The 19,406-nt window shown below is 42.8% G+C and overlaps 1 protein-coding gene across 1 annotated transcript in view; it reads left to right on the plus strand.

Annotated features, from left to right (window-relative positions):
• The window catches only part of tdp1 (tyrosyl-DNA phosphodiesterase 1), a 76,615-nt gene that overhangs the window by 16,352 nt on the left and 40,857 nt on the right, over positions 1-19,406 (plus strand). The window contains exons 11-12 of the mRNA XM_071365163.1: positions 17,533-17,581; positions 17,880-17,946. Coding sequence (XP_071221264.1) covers positions 17,533-17,581; positions 17,880-17,946 — 116 coding nt within the window. The remainder of the gene's footprint in view (positions 1-17,532; positions 17,582-17,879; positions 17,947-19,406) is intronic.

The raw sequence follows: 19,406 nt of genomic DNA on the forward strand, positions 1-19,406 counted from the left end.
TGTGTAGAATTGTAGGAAATTAGCTTATAAACTGCAAAAATGTCTCTACCCCATGGCAAAATGTGTAGAATTGCATGATGTTAGTTATAAAGTTTCAAAGTGTTCTTTCTGCCCTTTGGCAAAATGTGTAGAATTACAGAATTTGCCTTTAAACTGCAAAATATTCTCTCCTCTGTTAAGCGGGGCGCCACTAAAATGTTTTACCAGCAAGGTGGGGGCCAACCAAATATTGCTTAAGGCCCCCCAAAAGGCTAGAGCTGGCCCTGGTGGCATTCAATGATTTATATATACACTAGATGACTGATATTGGGCGCTGCTCCTTTCTTGTACTTGATTGATGAATTAAGGTCACTGATTAGTAAGGAACTCCCCTCACCTGGTTGTCTAGAGCTGTGTTTTGAATACCCATACAAACATACTGTATACTACATACTTAATGAGTATATACATATACTATTAGTTAATTTTAGTATACTGTAAACGAACAGTATCCTTTCAGTTGAGCGTACTAGCGCTTTGCTTGTCTACCGGAAGTTGATGCTGTTGCTATGCAACCTCTTGCTAGCTTGTTAGCATAACATATTACTAGCTACACATTTTACGACCTCCGGTGTGGTCTTAAATTCAATCTGGAGTGCCAGAGTGTTGTCAAATTGTCAGTTTGTAAATTCAGAGCACACACTGGACACTCTGGCCGAGGAGTAGGGTTGACTCGAGCGTTCTGACCTTAGCTTGGACGCTTGACTGCTGTTCTAACTGGCTAACGTTGGCTAGCTTGCTAGCTACTTCCAGACACAAATGAGAGAACATGGTCACTCTGACCAATTTACTCACCCTAGCAGAGCTGATTAGGCTGTTTACATGTTATCCAGAGTGTGGTGACTAACTTTGCTGCTGGCATGAATTGAATTAGGCCTTTTTGCTGATGTTTACTGACACCGGCCGTATTCAACGAGGGTTGAGTGTTCGTAAATTCATCAGTTATTCTGCGCCCTGGTACACTCAAACGAGAGTGCTCTGAAATCGGAGCAGATAGCCAGAGAGGATTTACAAAAGCACCCGAAGTCCATTGAGAACGCACAACGACTATACTACTTAGCTAAGCTAAGAATGACGGGAATAATCAAGTAAATTAAGATTGGGTAGTTAGCCTATAGTTAATATACTGGCAAGTTTGATATATTAGTAGACAACTAACGTTAGGTAGCTAGCTAACATACCGGGACATATTGCTGTAATGATATGCGGTTCGTTATGATAGTGTAGCTAATAAATTGTCAGCCAACATAACGTGTAATGTAACTTATTTGAAAAGTCATTACTTTATTACATTGCTCAACATTTTCTTAACATGTGTCATAATTAGTTAAAGCAATGAATTTGTATCTGCTCTCGTTGGACTTCGGCTGTATATATTCCGCCATTTTCTTCAAATCGCCCATTTCAAACCGCCCATTTTCTGAAGAATTGCATGATGGGCTCTAAAAGCACGGAAATAGTGCCTCTGCTTGTATACTTCGTATTTTGGCTAATGTAGTACAACATCCGGGAACTTTTTGGCATACTAACTATATCCATACTCTGACCAATAAGCATACTATATACTCAATTTACATCACAAATAGCACAGTTATTGCGGTTAGTGTGAGTATTTGAACACAGCTTAGGTCTTATTTGAAATGAAAAAACCAAAACCAGCAGACACTAGGCCTTCCACGGAATGAGTTTGACACCCCTGCCATGCACAATGTTATCGCCCACTAGCGGCCATTCAAAATATTGTACAAAAAAAGTAGAGCGAGCGAGTAAGCCTGGGCTGCAGAGTCTCTGCTGTCCTCAAAACTGCATAATTATAAACTGTTTTGCATTTTATCCTCATCCTCCTCTCTTATTAGGCCTAGGATACTATATGTGTTGTAGGTAAGGTTGCACATTGCTAGAATAATATGGCAATAGGCCTAAGCCAACTACGCATTTCTTTCATAAGCTTTCCTCAGCTGTTGCCTATATATTTTTTTGACTCCTCATCAGATTTTTCAATCTTAGTATTGTTTGCTCAATTTCACTTCTTGTGGCCTAAAATATTTGTAATTCAAAATAAATCTGTGAATGAGAATAGCATAGACTCAGATTGTCATAATTATTATTCTTAAAAGCTGCAGCTTTCGGACATGAAACACTTTTTATTCGAATAATTTGGAAAATACTTTCATTTGTCTTAATGCTTTTATGATATTTCAGTCAGTAGGATTAGGCTTTTGGCCGTCTGGTTCGCTATGGCAAGGAAGGATATATTTTCTGGTCTTGTATGCATAATTCCTGTCCTATAATGCTTTGCTCAGCTGTAACGTTTGTTCAAATTTCTCAATCGATTTTTTTTTATCTTGCTGTTCTCTCTCATTATTACCTTAGGCCTCCCATGTTTTGGGGTTATTCAAAAACAACTTAACTTTCTGAGAGAGCCTAGAACTCTGTTAGATTCATTTGTTTGATCATGAAATCGCACGGCAGGAGAAATCTAGCCTGCATTAAACTGAAAGTGGCTTAATAGGCCAAGTCATGTTCATATAAAATGGAGAGAAAATAGAAAATCCCTTGCTTTGTGTAAATACAACATATTTATTAAAATGGGCTATAGAAAATAGGAATATAGGCAATTTACACAATGTCAGCCATACACTGCCCTGATGTGCACTGCGTCAGCACCACTGCTTAATCCAATTCTGATCAGAGTAATTATTAGATTTTGTTTTGTGATTTAAAAAATAAACTGAAATCTAAAGCCCTGCCATGTCAGCAATTCCCCCCCCCCCCCCCGATTGGTACGGTAGTCTAGCGGCCAGCTATCTAAAATTATAGTAAGCATGGTCGATTTACCGACTGGGGGGTGGGCCCATTGATCATCAGATATCATATTAAAAACTGCAAACATTTGTCTCCACCCTATTGCAAAATGTGTAGAATTGCAGGAAATGATCTGTAATACTGTTCATTTTTCTCTCCGCCCCATGGCAAAATTAGTAGAAGTGTTTGTGTGGGTGTGGATGTGGGTACGCAGACCCACAAGCCACCGCGGCCCCTCTTGAAGAGTTCCGATTCATCAAAGTTGCCCATCCCTGCCTTAATATATACTTTTTAATTATATTATGTTAGCTAAATATAAAAATTAAACGTTAAATATATTAAAATATTTTACTTCAAGTATAATTTTGAGATTACTAATGTTACTGTCCCCACTACAACAACCAAAAATACTTTAAATACATATAATTTTGTCCTTGAAACATTTTAATTGAAATACTGTATAATTCTATTCATTCCTATAGAGGACTGCTCCTACGGGGGAGTGACAAAATGGATTCAAAGCTTCTCAATGGCCAATACATAGTGTCAGCAATCCAGTCTTTATCTACATCATTGGTAGCAGTACAGTGCTTTAAAACCACACATGCAAATATTATTAAAGTTACTGTGTCCACTCAAGACTCGGGTGCCTTAGTTAAAAGAACAGCATTGTGCAAGCAGAGCACTCAACACACCTTAAACTTCTTAGGGATTCTTCTTTTTTCAATTTTCGCCTCTAATGACATACCAAATCTAACTGCTTGTAGCTCAGGCCCTGAAGCAAGGATATGCATATTCTTGGTACCATTTGAAAGGAAACACTTTGAAGTTTGGGAAATGTGAATTGAATGTAGGAGAATATAACACAATACAACTGGTAGAAGAAAATACAAAGAATTTTCTTTTCTTTTTTTTCCCCACCATCTTTGAAATGCAAGAGAAAGGTCCCAGTTCGAGCCATCACACTGGTTGTAATTCCGATGGTGTCCACAAGATGGCAGCCGTGTATGTGCAAAGTTTCAGACGGATTACATTTACATTTACATTTAAGTCATTTAGCAGACGCTCTTATCCAGAGCGACTTACAAATTGGTGCATTCACCTTATGATATCCAGTGGAACAACCACTTTACAATAGTGCATCTAACTCTTTTAAGGGGGGGGGGGGGGGTTAGAAGGATTACTTTATCCTATCCTAGGTATTCCTTAAAGAGGTGGGGTTTCAGGTGTCTCCGGAAGGTGGTGATTGACTCCGCTGACCTGGCGTCGTGAGGGAGTTTGTTCCACCATTGGGGTGCCAGAGCAGCGAACAGTTTTGACTGGGCTGAGCGGGAACTGTACTTCCTCAGAGGTAGGGAGGCGAGCAGGCCAGAGGTGGATGAACGCAGTGCCCTTGTTTGGGTGTAGGGCCTGATCAGAGCCTGAAGGTACGGAGGTGCCGTTCCCCTCACAGCTCCGTAGGCAAGCACCATGGTCTTGTAGCGGATGCGAGCTTCAACTGGAAGCCAGTGGAGAGAGCGGAGGAGCGGGGTGACGTGAGAGAACTTGGGAAAGTTGAACACCAGACGGGCTGCGGCGTTCTGGATGAGTTGTAGGGGTTTAATGGCACAGGCAGGGAGCCCAGCCAACAGCGAGTTGCAGTAATCCAGACGGGAGATGACAAGTGCCTGGATTAGGACCTGCGCCGCTTCCTGCGTGAGGCAGGGTCGTACTCTGCGAATGTTGTAGAGCATGAACCTACAGGAACGGGTCACCGCCTTGATGTTAGTTGAGAACGACAGGGTGTTGTCCAGGATCACGCCAAGGTTCTTAGCACTCTGGGAGGAGGACACAATGGAGTTGTCAACCGTGATGGCGAGATCATGGAACGGGCAGTCCTTCCCCGGGAGGAAGAGCAGCTCCGTCTTGCCGAGGTTCAGCTTGAGGTGGTGATCCGTCATCCACACTGATATGTCTGCCAGACATGCAGAGATGCGATTCACCACCTGGTTATCAGAGGGGGGAAAGGAGAAGATTAATTGTGTGTCGTCTGCATAGCAATGATAGGAGAGACCATGTGAGGATATGACAGAGCCAAGTGACTTGGTGTATAGCGAGAATAGGAGAGGGCCTAGAACAGAGCCCTGGGGGACACCAGTGGTGAGAGCACGTGGTGCGGAGACAGATTCTCGCCACGCCACCTGGTAGGAGCGACCTGTCAGGTAGGACGCAATCCAAGCGTGGGCCGCGCCGGAGATGCCCAGCTCGGAGAGGGTGGAGAGGAGGATCTGATGGTTCACAGTATCAAAGGCAGCCGATAGGTCTAGAAGGATGAGAGCAGAGGAGAGAGAGTTAGCTTTAGCAGTGCGGAGCGCCTCCGTGACACAGAGAAGAGCAGTCTCAGTTGAATGACTAGTCTTGAAACCTGACTGATTTGGATCAAGAAGGTCATTCTGAGAGAGATAGCAGGAGAGCTGGCCAAGGACGGCACGTTCAAGAGTTTTGGAGAGAAAAGAAAGAAGGGATACTGGTCTGTAGTTGTTGACATCGGAGGGATCGAGTGTAGGTTTTTTCAGAAGGGGTGCAACTCTCGCTCTCTTGAAGACGGAAGGGACGTAGCCAGCGGTCAAGGATGAGTTGATGAGCGAGGTGAGGTAAGGGAGAAGGTCTCCGGAAATGGTCTGGAGAAGAGAGGAGGGGATAGGGTCAAGCGGGCAGGTTGTTGGGCGGCCGGCCGTCACAAGACGCGAGATTTCATCTGGAGAGAGAGGGGAGAAAGAGGTCAAAGCACAGGGTAGGGCAGTGTGAGCAGAACCAGCGGTGTCGTTTGACTTAGCAAACGAGGATCGGATGTCGTCGACCTTCTTTTCAAAATGGTTGACGAAGTCATCAGCAGAGAGGGAGGAGGGGGGAGGAGGGGGAGGAGGATTCAGGAGGGAGGAGAAGGTGGCAAAGAGCTTCCTAGGGTTAGAGGCAGATGCTTGGAATTTAGAGTGGTAGAAATTGGCTTTAGCAGCAGAGACAGAAGAGGAGAATGTAGAGAGGAGGGAGTGAAAGGATGCCAGGTCCGCAGGGAGGCGAGTTTTCCTCCATTTCCGCTCGGCTGCCCGGAGCCCTGTTCTGTGAGCTCGCAATGAGTCGTCGAGCCACGGAGCAGGAGGGGAGGACCGAGCCGGCCTGGAGGATAGGGGACATAGAGAGTCAAAGGATGCAGAAAGGGAGGAGAGGAGGGTTGAGGAGGCAGAATCAGGAGATAGGTTGGAGAAGGTTTGAGCAGAGGGAAGAGATGATAGGATGGAAGAGGAGAGAGTAGCGGGGGAGAGAGAGCGAAGGTTGGGACGGCGCGATACCATCCGAGTAGGGGCAGTGTGGGAAGTGTTAGATGAGAGCGAGAGGGAAAAGGATACAAGGTAGTGGTCGGAGACTTGGAGGGGAGTTGCAATGAGATTAGTGGAAGAACAGCATCTAGTAAAGATGAGGTCAAGCGTATTGCCTGCCTTGTGAGTAGGGGGGGAAGGTGAGAGGGTGAGGTCAAAAGAGGAGAGGAGTGGAAAGAAGGAGGCAGAGAGGAATGAGTCAAAGGTAGACGTGGGGAGGTTAAAGTCACCCAGAACTGTGAGAGGTGAGCCATCCTCAGGAAAGGAACTTATCAGGGCGTCAAGCTCATTGATGAACTCTCCAAGGGAACCTGGAGGGCGATAAATGATAAGGATGTTAAGCTTGAAAGGGCTGGTAACTGTGACAGCATGGAATTCAAAGGAGGCGATAGACAGATGGGTCAGGGGAGAAAGAGAGAATGTCCACTTGGGAGAGATGAGGATCCCAGTGCCACCACCCCGCTGACCAGAAGCTCTCGGGGTGTGCGAGAACACGTGGGCAGACGAGGAGAGAGCAGTAGGAGTAGCAGTGTTATCAGTGGTAATCCATGTTTCCGTCAGTGCCAAGAAGTCGAGGGACTGGAGGGAAGCATAGGCTGAGATGAACTCTGCCTTGTTGGCCGCAGATCGGCAGTTCCAGAGGCTGCCTGAGACCTGGAACTCCACGTGGGTCGTGCGCGCTGGGACCACCAGGTTAGAGTAGCAGCGGCCACGCGGTGTGAAGCGTTTGTATGGTCTGTGCAGAGAGGAGAGAACAGGGATAGACAGACACATAGTTGACAGGCTACAGAAGAGGCTACGCTAATGCAAAGGAGATTGGAATGACAAGTGGACTACACGTCTCGAATGTTCAGAAAGTTAAGCTTACGTTGCAAAAAATCTTATTGACTAAAATGATATAGTACTGCTGGCTGGTGAAATAGGCTAGCTAGCAGTGGCTGCGTTGTTGACTTTGTTTGAAAGTGTAGCTGGCTAGGTAACCTCTAACTGGCTAGGTAACCTCGACAATTACTCTAGACTACACAATTATCTTGGATACAAAGACGGCTATGTAGCCAGCTAAGATCAAACAAATCAAACTGTTGTACTGTAATGAAATGAAATGTAATACTACCTGTGGAGCAAAGCGGAATGCAACTACTCGCTCCAACCCGGAAGTGCGTATCGTAGAGGGAGAGGCAATAGAAGTGTTGTTTCTTGTATTATTGTCTTTTGTGTCTTTAGAGGACTGCTTCACCTTAATATCCCCTTTCCCTTTTCTTCTGTCCTTATTTTGTCCCACTTTGTCCCTTCTTTGTCCCTTCTTCTCTTCTGCCAACTAGACACTCCTTGTTAGCTAGCTAGCTTCTTCCAGGAATGTCCCTAGCAACTGCCTAGCAACAGGTAAACAACTTAGCTAGCTAAGAAAACGGTATAATTTTATGAAAAATTGTTACTTTTTCAAAAGCCTTTCTTCTTTGTTTGCTGCTTGTTTGGTCTCCTATTCAGTTTGCAGTTTTCTTTTGATTTTTTTTCGATGTACTTTACTCTAAAAAAACATTTAAATTTCAATATTTGTAGGAGCTCATCTTTTCAGCTGCTGCTGCTTAATTTGGAACTCCGGAAAAAAAAAAAAAAAAGACGGATGACTTGAAGTATGAGCGAGCTACATGACATTTAGTGTGAAGTCACCCAGGTACATATGGGCAAATCGTGAAGGAGACATTTGCATTCATATTACATTTTTCTGCAAGAATATCGTCAAATCTGTATACTTGGACTTTGATTTAGCTTTTCCAGTATTAGTAGCCGTATTATAAGTTCAACATTTGCAAAACAACCAGTTTTCATAACTTCATAACTCTGAATATTCTTCTAATTTTTGTCCAAAATTAAAAGGCATGCTGTCGCACAAGGTTAGTAGCTACATTTTACGACCGATACATGGTTTCCGGATACTCCCGCAAGCTTATTGGCTATCTAGCTAGCTTTGTTTGACCCCGATTTGGTGCTTATTTGACAAAGTTAAAGTCGTTCAAGTGAAGACCACCCGCGTCATCGGCGTGCCATGAAGGCGTCGCTCTCTGACCAAATTTAGTGTCCTATAGGATATACTACACCCCTAATGATATAGTGAAGTTTGGTTACGTTCTAGGATCTCTGAGGAATAAATACGAATGTGATTGACTGGTTGAAACAACGTTTAGGGTTAAATTTTCACAGATTCCTTTCTTTGCAAATTGAACGAGTGAAAATACAAAATCGATCGTGAAAATACAAAATCGATATATGGACCTTTTTTAGGATATGAAAAAGGATTTTATCTAACAAAACGACACTTCATGTTATCTCTGGGACCCTTTGGATGATAAATCAGAGCAAGATTTCAGAATGTAAGTACACATTTCACCTTCAGTGGTGAATTTATCAAACCTATCGCGGTGAAAAGTGTTTTGTTGTTAGGAGCTCTCAAACAATAGCACAGCATTTTTTGCAGTAATAGCTACTGTAAATTGGACAGTGCAGTTATATTAACAAGAATTTGAGCTTTCAGCCGATATAAGACACTTATATGTAACGACATTTGTTGTTTCTCTAAAATCTGTGATCGTGACACAAGGCGCTGCGTGATTTACAACTGTCCCGTTGATGGGACGCCTATCCCCGTAGCACTCAACCAACCAATGTCTGTCACTCGAATGCATGTTTTTTATGGGATCTTTGTATTTCTTTTCATTCCCTTTTTTTCCCTGCTAGTCAGAACTATAAAGTTATTTATTATGTGAGAGGATGACAATGCATCTAATTAGGAAGTGTTCTTTTATCATAGAGTAATGAATCTGCACCTGTGTGTCTCTCCTCTTTCTCTTCATATCCTGTCTTCTCTTTCTTTCCACTCTTTCTGTCCTCTCTCTCTTCATCTCTCCCTTCTACCGTAGTTTCCGAGTAGACAGTGTTTCAGAATTCAGAAGTAAATGCACAACATTAATGAATTCAAACGATCTGTTTACAGGTCTACAACAATTTGTTTTTGTCGTTCAGAAACGGTCCGATACAACAAATGTCACTGCAAAAGAAAACATTCTGCCTAAACCCTCAAAGGCATTTGATTAAGTTCACCATTGCTATATCCTTTAGATACTGTCTTGGCCGAATTCCAATATTTCCAAAGTATACAGCTAATAAAGGTGTTATTGTCACCATAAAAGGTGAATGATGCATGTTTTTAAGGTGGCGTTATAGTGCTCGTTCCCCCGCGCACCGTTTTACGACATGTCTGATTTATAACGGGAAACGTGTATGTCTGGCATGCACCAAGTTTATAAATCAAGATGTTTTTGTGGTGCGCAGTCTTTTCAGTAATGGTACATGTAGAAATTTAGTGTCAAATTAATGCAACCGTTTTTAAATGATGCATTCAGAAGAGGTGTGTGTGTTAGAGAGGCCTGGGTGGAATCATTGGGATGTGTGGTTTTTGGGGTGCGCGTGCTGTATGTTTTGTCTCCTTGTTTGTGAAAGCTCGGGCACAATCTATGTGTGTGCGTTCGCCTGCGTGTGTGTGAGGATATTTCCCCTGTTGTCCAACCCACCACATTACCTGACAGAAATAGATCATCTTATTTCATCTCTATTCTACATATTGTTTTTTACTAGTTATTATGCGACGCACAACAGTCCCAGTCTTCTAAACACGATAATGTAGGGACATGAAATTGAAAGCAAACAAGTGACTGCTGTAACCTACTTACTGCAAATGCATCAACAACACAATGTCCCATATCGTTATGCTCCTATTGTATGGTGTTGTATTGTAGCGTTCAGTAACATAAAATTATTCACGACCATGATTCGGAAATAACTGAAATGATAATGTAGGAACATTACCATTGTGTTATCAGGGTACGTCCAGTTTTATAATGTTGTTGTATACAATGCCTTCAGGAAGTATTCACACCCCTTGACTTTTTCTACATTTTGTTGTGTAAATTTTAAATTTGAGATTTTCTTTCACTGGCATACACACAATACCCCATAATGTCAAAGTGGAAGTGTTTATTATTTTTTACAAATGAATACAAAATGAAAAGCTGAAATGCTTTAAGTAGTTTTAAGTATTCAACCCGTTTGTTATGACAAGCTTAAATAAGTTCAGCAGTAGAAGTGGGCTTAAGTCACATAAGTTGCATGGATTCACTCTGTGCATAATAATAGTGTTTAACATGATTTTTGAATGACTACTTCATCTCTGTACCCCCCACATACAATTATCTGTAAGGTCCCTCAGTCGAGTAGTGAATTACAAACACAGATTCAACCACAAAGACCAGGGAGGTTATCCAATGGTATGCAAAGTAGTGCACCTATTGGTAGATGGGTAAAAATAAAAGCTAACATTTTAATATCCCTTTGAGCATGGTGAAGTTATTAACTACACTTTGGATGGTGTGTCAATACACCCAGTCACTACAAAGATACAGGCGTCCTTCCTAACTCAGTTGTCAGAGAGGAAGGAAACCACTCAGGGATTTCACCATGAGGCCAATGGTGACTTTAAACACTTAAATGGCTGTGATAGTAGAAAACAACTACAACAATATTGTAGTTATTCCATAACCTAATTGGCAGAGTGAAAAGGAAGCCTGTACAGAATACACACATTCCAAAACATGCATTCTGTTTGCAATAAGGGAATAAAGGAAAACTGAAAATAATTTGGCAAAGAAGTTAACTTTATGTCCTGAATACAGTGTTTGGGGCAAATCCAACACAACACTGAGTACCACTCTTCATATTTTCAAGCATGGTGGTGGCTGCATCATGTTATCGGTATGCTTGTCATCGGCAAGAACTAGGGAGTTTTTTATGATTAAAAGAAACGAAGTAGCTGAGCACAGGCAAAATCCTAGAGGAAAACCTGGTTGCCTGCTTTCCAACAGACACTGGGAGACAAATTCACCTTTCAGCAGAACAATAACCTAAAACAAGTATAAACTTTAGTTGCTTACCAAAACGACATTGAATGTTCTTGAATGGCCTAGTCACAGTTTTGACTTAAATCGTCTTGGAGATCTATGGCAAGACTTGAAAATGGCTGTCTAGCAATGATCAACAACCAATTTGACTGAGCTTGAAGAATTAAAAAAATTATAATGTGCAAATATTGTACAATCCAGGTGTGCAAAGCTCTTAGAGACTTACCAAGAAAGACTCAAAGCTGTAGTCGCTGCCAAATGTGATTCTAACATGTATTGACTCAGGGGATGAATACTTATTTAATGAAGATGTATTAGTGTTTTATTTTTCATATCAACTCAGCAAAAAAAGAAACGTCCCTTTTTCAGGACCCTGTCTTTCAAAGATGATTCGTAAAAATCCAAATAACTTCACAGATCTTCATTGAAAAGGGTTTAAACACTGTTTCCCATGCTTGTTCAATGAACCATAAACAATTAATGAACATGCACCTGTGGAACGGTCGTTAAGACACTAACAGCTTACAGACTGTAGGCAATTAAGGTCACAGTTATGATAACTTAGGACACTAAGAGAGGCCATTCTACTGATGAAAAGAAAGATGCCCAGGGTCCCTGCTCATCTGCGTGAACGTGCCTTAGGGCAATAAATTGCAATGTCCGTACTGTGAGACGCCTAAGACAGCGTTACAGGACGGACAGCTGATCGTCCTCGCAGTGGCAGACCACGTGTAACAACACCTGCACAGGATCGGTACATTCGAACATCACACATGCAGGATAAGTATAGGATGGCATCAACAACTGCCCGAGTTACACCAGGAACGCACAATCCCTCCATCAGTGCTCAGACTGTCCGCAAAAGGCTGAGAGAGGCTGGACTGAGGGCTTGTAGGCCTGTTGTAAGGCAGGTCCTCACCGGCAACATCGTCGCCTATGGGCACAAACTCACCGTCGCTGGACCAGCCAGGACTGGCGAAAAGTGCTCTTCTCTGACGAGTTGCGGTTTTGTCTCACCAGGGGTGATGGTCGGATTCGCTTTTATCGTCAAAGGAATGAGCGTTACACCGAGGCTTGTCCACTGGAGCGGGATTGATTTGGAGGTGGAGTGTCCGTCATGGTCTGGGGCGGTGTGTCACAGCATCATCGGACTGAGCTTGTCATTGCAGGCAATCTCAACGCTGTGTGTTACAGGGAAGACATCCTCCTCCCTCATGTGGTACTCTTCCTGCAGGCTCATCCTGACATGACCCTCCAGCATGACAATGCCACCAGCCATACTACTCGTTCTGTGCGTGATTTCCTGCAAGACAGGAATGTCAGTGTTCTGCCATGGCCAGCGAAGAGCCCAGATCTCAATCCCATTGAGCACGTCTGGGACCTGTTGGCTCGGAGGGTGAGGGCTAGGGCCATTCCCCCCAGAAATGATCGGGAACTTGCAGGTGCCTTGGTGGAAAAGTGGGGTAACATCTCAAAGAACTGGCAAATCTGGTACAGTCCATGAGGAGGAGATGCACTGCAGTACTTAATGCAGCTGGTGGCCACACCAGATACTGACTGTTACTTTTGATTTTGACCCCCTCCTTTGTTCAGGGACACATTATTCCATTTCTGTTTGTCACATGTCTGTGGAACTTGTTCAGTTTATGTCTCTGTTGAATCTTATGTTCAAACAGATATTTACACATGTTAAGTTTGCTGAAAATAAACGAAGTTGACAGTGAGAGGACGTTTCTTTTTTGCTGAGTTCATACACTACCGTTCAAGAGTTTGGGGCCACTTAGAAATGTCCTTGTTTTTTAACAAAATCACTTTTTCTCCATTTAAAATAACATCAATTGATCAGACATACATTGTTAATGTTGTAAATGACTATTGTAGCTGTAAACGACTGATTTTGAATGGAATATCTACATAAACGTACAAAAGCCCATTAACAGCAACCATCACTCCTGTGTTCCAATGGCACGTTGTGTTAGCGAATCCAAGTTTATAATTTTAAAAAGCTAATTGATCATTAGAAAACCCTTTTTCAATTATGTTACCACAGCTGTAAACTGTTGTGCTGATTTAAATCAGCAATAAAACTGGCCTTTAGACTAGTTGAGTATCTGGAGCATCAGCATTTGTGGGTTCAATTTCAGGCTCAAAATGGCTCGAAACAAAGAACTTTCTTCTGAAACTCGTCAGTCTATTATTGTTCTGAGAAATGAAGGCTATTCCATGCAAGAAATTGCCAAGAACCTGAAGATCTCGTACAACGCTGTGTACTACTCCCTTCATGGAACAGCGCAAACTGTCTCTAACCAGAATGTAAAGGGGAGTGGGAGGCCTCAGTGCACAACTGAGCAAGAGGACAAGTACATTAGAGTGTCTAGTTTGAGTAACAGACACCTCACAAGTCCTCAACTGGCAGCTTCATTAAATAGTACCCGCAAAACACCAGTCTCAACATCAACAGTGAGGAGGCAACTATATATATATATATATATATATATATATATATATATATATTTACACACACACACACACACACATACAGTCGTCGCCAAAAGTTTTGAGAATGACACAAATATTAATTTTCACAAAGTCTGCTGCTTCAGTTTGTATGATGGCAATTTGCATATACTTCAGAATGTTATGAAGAGTGATCAGATGAATTGCAATTAATTGCAAAGTCCCTCTTTGCCATGCAAATTAACTGAATTCCAAAAAACATTTCCACTGCATTTCAGCCCTGCTACAAAAGTACAGGCTGACATCATGTCAGTGATTCTCTCGTTAACACAGATGTGAGTGTTGACGAGGACAAGGCTGGAGATCACTCTGTCATGCTGATTGAGTTCAAATAATAGACTGGAAGCTTCAAAAGGAGGGTGGTGCTTGGAATCATTGTTCTTCCTCTGTCAACCATTGTTACCTGCAAGGAAACACGTGCCGTCATCATTGCTTTGCACAAAAAGGGCTTCACAGGCAAGGATATTGCTGCCAGTAAGATTGCACCTAAATCAACCAATTATCGGCTCATCAAGAACTTCAAGGAGAGCGGTTCAATTGTTGTGAAGAAGGCTTCAGGGTGCCCAAGAAAGTCCAGCAAGCGCCAGGACCGTCTCCTAAAGTTGATTCAGCTGCAGGATCGTGGCACCACCAGTACAGAGCTTGCTCAGAAATGGCAGCAGGCAGGTGTGAGTGCATCTACACGCACAGTGAGTCAAAGACCTTTGGAGGATGGCCTGGTGTCAAGAAGGGCAGCAAAGAAGCCACTTCTCTCCAGGAAAAACATCAGGGACAGACTGATATTCTGCAAAAGGTACAGGGATTGGACTGCTGAGGACTGGGGTAAAGTCATTTTCTCTGATGAATCCCCTTTCCGATTGTTTGTGGCATCCGGGAAAAAGCTTGTCCGGAGAAGACAAGGTGAGCGCTACTATCAGTCCTGTGTCATGCCAACAGTAAAGCATCCTGAGACCATTCATGTGTGGGGTTGCTTCTCAGCCAAGGGAGTGGGCTCACTCACAATTTTCCCTAAGATACAGCCATGAATAAAGAATGGTACCAACACATCCTCCGAGAGCAACTTCTCCCATCCATCCAGGAACAGTTTGGTGACGAACAATTCATTTTCCAGCATGATGGAACACCTTGCCATAAGGCAGAAGTGATAACTAAGTGGCTCGGGGAACAAAACATCGATATTTTGGTTCCATGGCCAGGAAACTCCCCAGACCTTAATCCCAATGAGAACTTGTGGTCAATCCTTAAGAGGCGGGTGGACAAACAAAAACCCACAAATTCTGACAAACTCCAATCATTGATTATGCAAGAATGGGCTGCCATCAGTCAGGATGTGACCCAGAAGTTAATTGACAGCATGCCAGGGCAGATTGCAGAGGTCTTGAAAAAGAAGGGTCAACACTGCAAATGTTGACTCTTTGCATCAACTTCATGTAATTGTCAATAAAAGCCTTTGACACTTATGAAATGCTTGTAATTATACTTCAGTATTCCATAGTAACATCTGACATAAAAAATCTAAAGACACTGAAGCAGCAAACTTTGTGGAAATTAATATTTGTGTCATTCTCAAAACTTTTGGCCACGACTGTACATACAGTTGAAGTCGGAGGTTTACATACACCTTAGCCAAATACATTTAAACTCAGTTTTTCACAATTCCTGACATTTAATCCATCCTATTAAAAATGTCCCTGTTTTAGGTCAGTTAGGATCCCCACTTTACTTTAAGAATGTGAAATAATAATAGTGGAGAGAATGATTTATTTCAGCTTTTATTTCTTTCATCACATTCCCAGTGGGTCAGAAGTTTACATACACTGAATTAGTATTTGGTAGCATTGCCTTTAAATTGTTTAGCTTGAGTCCAACATTTCGGGTAGCCTTCCACAAGCTTCCCACAATAAGTTGGGTAAATTTTGGCCCATTCCTCCTGACAGAGCTGGTGTAACTGAGTCCAGGTTTGTAGGCCTCATTGCTCGCACACGCTTTTTGAGTACTGCCCACAGAATTTTCTATGGGATTGAGGTCAGGGCTTTGGGATCGCCACTCCAATACCTGGACTTTGTTGTCCTTAAGCTATTTTGCCACAACTTTGGAAGTATGCTTGGGGTCATTGTCCATTTGGAAGACCCATTTGCGACCAAGCTTTAACTTCCTGACTGATGTCTTGAGATGTTGATTCAATATATCCACATAATTTTCCATCCTCATGAAGTTATCTATTTTATGAAGTGCACCAGTCCCTCCTGCAGCAAAGCACCCCCACAACATGATGCTGCCACCCCCGTGCTTCACAGTTGGGATGGTGTTCTTCGGCTTGCAAGCCTCCCCCTTTTTCCTCCTAACATAATGGTGGTCATTATGGCCAAACAGTTCTATTTTTGTTTTATCAGACCAGAAGGCATTTCTCCAAAAAGTATGATCTTTGTCCCCATGTGCAGTATCAAACCGTAGTCTGGCTTTTTTATGGCGGTTTTGGAGCAGTGGCTTCTTCCTTGCTGAGCGGCCTTTCAGGTTATGTCGATATAGGACTCGTTTTACTGTGGATATAGATACTTTTGTACCTGTTTCCTCCAGCATCTTCACAAGGTCCTTTGCTGTTGTTCTGGGATTGATTTGCACTTTTCGCACCAAAGTACGTTCATCTCTAGGAGACAGAACCCGTCTCCTTCCTGAGCGGGATGACAGCTGTGTGATCCCATGGTGTTTATACTTGCGTACTATTGTTTATACAGATGAACGTGGTAACTTCAGGCGTTTGGAAATTGCTCCCAAGGATGAACCAGACTTGTGGAGGTCTACAATTTCTTTCTGAGGTCTTGGCTGATTTTCCCATGATGGCCTTGAAATACATCCACAGGTACACCTCCAATTGACTCAAATTATGTCAATTGTTGGAAAAAGTACTTGTGTCATGCACAAAGTAGATGTCCTAACCGACTTGCCAAAACTATGGTTTGTCAACAAGAAATTTGTGGAGTGGTTGAAAAACAAGTTTTAATGACTCCAATCAAAGTGTATGTAAACTTCCGACTGTGTGTGTGTATGTATGTATGTGTATATATGTATCTGTGTATGTGTATATATAATTTTTCTTCTACTTTGACAGAGTATTTTGTGTAGATCGTAGAAAAAAATCCAACTTTGTAACACAACGAAATGTGGAAAAAGTCAAGTGGTGTGAATACTTTCTGAAGGCACTGGGTTATATCACTTCCCTGCATCAGTTCAATAAAATGTCTTCCTGGGGATTTTTAGAGAATTTGTCCCTTTGACGGTCTGTGTCCCATTGATTAGTGTTCCTTATGGATCTTTCAGCAAATGTCAGCTGAAAGTCATGGCTCCACACTGAATCTCACCCCCTGTGACTGTTTCTGACAGACGGATAGATAGACAGAGACATTTGGCCATCTAAGAATAGGCCTAGATAGACAGACCTAGCTTAACCTTGCCTATTTATTCCCTAGTGTGTGTGTGTGTGTGTGTGTGTGTGTGTGTGTGTGTGTGTGTGTGTGTGTGTGTGTGTGTGTGTGTGTGTGTGTGTGTGTGTGTGTGTGTGTGTGTGTGTGTGTACGTGCGTGAGCTTGCAAGCTCCTATGTGTCTGTGTGTGTGTGACTCTGTCTCTAACTGTGAGGTTTGTTGTGAAGAGAGAGACTCCCCCCCCCCCCCCCCCCCCGTTAACCAACAGGCTGTAATCATCTGGTCATACAGTCTGCTCTCTGTCAGGTGCTCATTAGTGAAGCTCAAAACATGGCTGCTTTCCTGGAGGATGACGAGGTTGTGGTCTGATTTGATTTACATGTGTGTTCCCCAGCCAGGTATTTGATACATGGTGTGTTAACATGTGTTCCATCTTCCACAGATCTACCCGTCAGTGGACGATGTGAGGACCAGTCTGGAGGGGTATCCAGGTACAGATTCAGCCACACTCAGACCTCGCAACACTAACTCACTTTCTCCTGTTCCTCTCCTCTTGTCTCAAAGTCAAAGCTTACAGTGGTGTTGTGAGTAAGCATTACTGTAGTTGTCAGAACCAGGTGCCGACAGGATTGTGGTCTTATGACATTGTTATGAATGCTATATGAAGGTTTCGCGAAGGCTTTAATGTGGTATTGTAGTTCTTGACAGCGTCATGGAAGATTTCTGATGTTATTATGAAAGCTTTATGACGTTGTTACGAATGAACTAACAGTGTAATTGTCATTCCAGCCGGTGGCTCTTTACCCTACAGCATCCAGACTGCTCAGAAACAACTCTGGCTCCACAGCTACTTCCAGTAAGTCGAACTACTCTACTCTGCCGTCCGCTATTACCACAGATAGAACAAGGCATTTCACCGGATGTACAGTACCAGTCAAAAGTTTGGACAGATCTACTCATTCAAGGGTTTTTCTTTATTTTGACTATTTTCTACAAATCATCGAAACTATGAAATAGCACACATGGAATCATGTAGTAACCAAAAAAGTAGCCACCCTTTGCCTTGATGACAGCTTTGCACACTCTTGCCATTCTTTCAACCAGCTTCATGAGGGATGCTTTTCCAAAGGAGTTCCCACTTATGCTGAGCATTTCTTGGCTGCTTTTCCTTCACTCTGTGGTCCAACTCATCCCAAACCATCTCAATTGGGTTAAGGTCGGGCGATTGTGGAGGCCAGGTCATCTAATGCAGCACCATCTCTCTCCTTCTTGGTCAAATAGCCCTTACACAGGAGGTGTATTTCGGGTCCTGTTGAAAAATAAAGGATAGTCCCACTAATCGCAAACCAGATGGGATGGCGTATCGCTGCAGAATGCTGTGGTAGCCAGGCTGGTTAAGTGTGCCTTGGATTCTAAATAAATCACTGACAGTATCACCAGCAAAGCACCATCACACCACCACCTCCATGCTTCACGGTGGGAACCACATATGCAGAGATCATCCGTTCACCTACTCTGCGTCTCACAAAGACACGGCAGACCCAGCATCTCAGACATACCATAAACGTTGTTTTCAAAACTGTCAATCACTCAATATTGAGAGTTTAAATAAATGTCATACCCCCAGAAAACTAAGACCATCCTCATTTAAATTAACAGCAGCATACTCATTTTCATAACAGTATTTTTCCCACGACTGCATTTTGAAATGTTGTGGAATCAGAATGCATTTTTGCCTCCATCTAAATAGAGTGCACAGGGGAGGGAAGGGGAGTAGCTCGCTCGTCAGCGCAGCCAGCCCCGGCGAAACGGGCACTGTCATGGGCAGAGCAGGCACTTTCATGGCAGGAATCAATGCACTTTAATTTAACGGTACTGTTTGACCATGGTGACCATTGTCAATTATGGTTTTAGCCGGCCAAAAAATAAGACGTTTTGAGTGAGTTGACCAGCTAGAATTTGAGACTCGCACAGACGTGACCAATTAAAAATCGAATTGCACAGCCAAGTCTGTCTGGAACCCTGGTGTAAGCTGATACTACAGTGTGTTCAGAAAGTATTCACACCCCTGGACTTTTTCCACATTTTGTTGTTTTACAGCCTGAATTTAAGAGATTTTGTGTCACTGCCGACACACAATACCCCATAATTATGTTTTTAGAAATGTTTCCCGATTTTATTAAAATAAATAAAAAATGTCTAAAGCTGAGTTGTCTCTAAATATTCAACCCCTTTGTTATGGCAAGCTTAAATAATTTCAGGAGTAAAAATGTGCTAAACAAGTCACATAATTAATAGCATGGATTCACTCTGTGC

Source organism: Salvelinus alpinus, chromosome 25 (assembly GCF_045679555.1).
Source record: "Salvelinus alpinus chromosome 25, SLU_Salpinus.1, whole genome shotgun sequence".
NCBI lineage: Eukaryota > Metazoa > Chordata > Actinopteri > Salmoniformes > Salmonidae > Salvelinus > Salvelinus alpinus.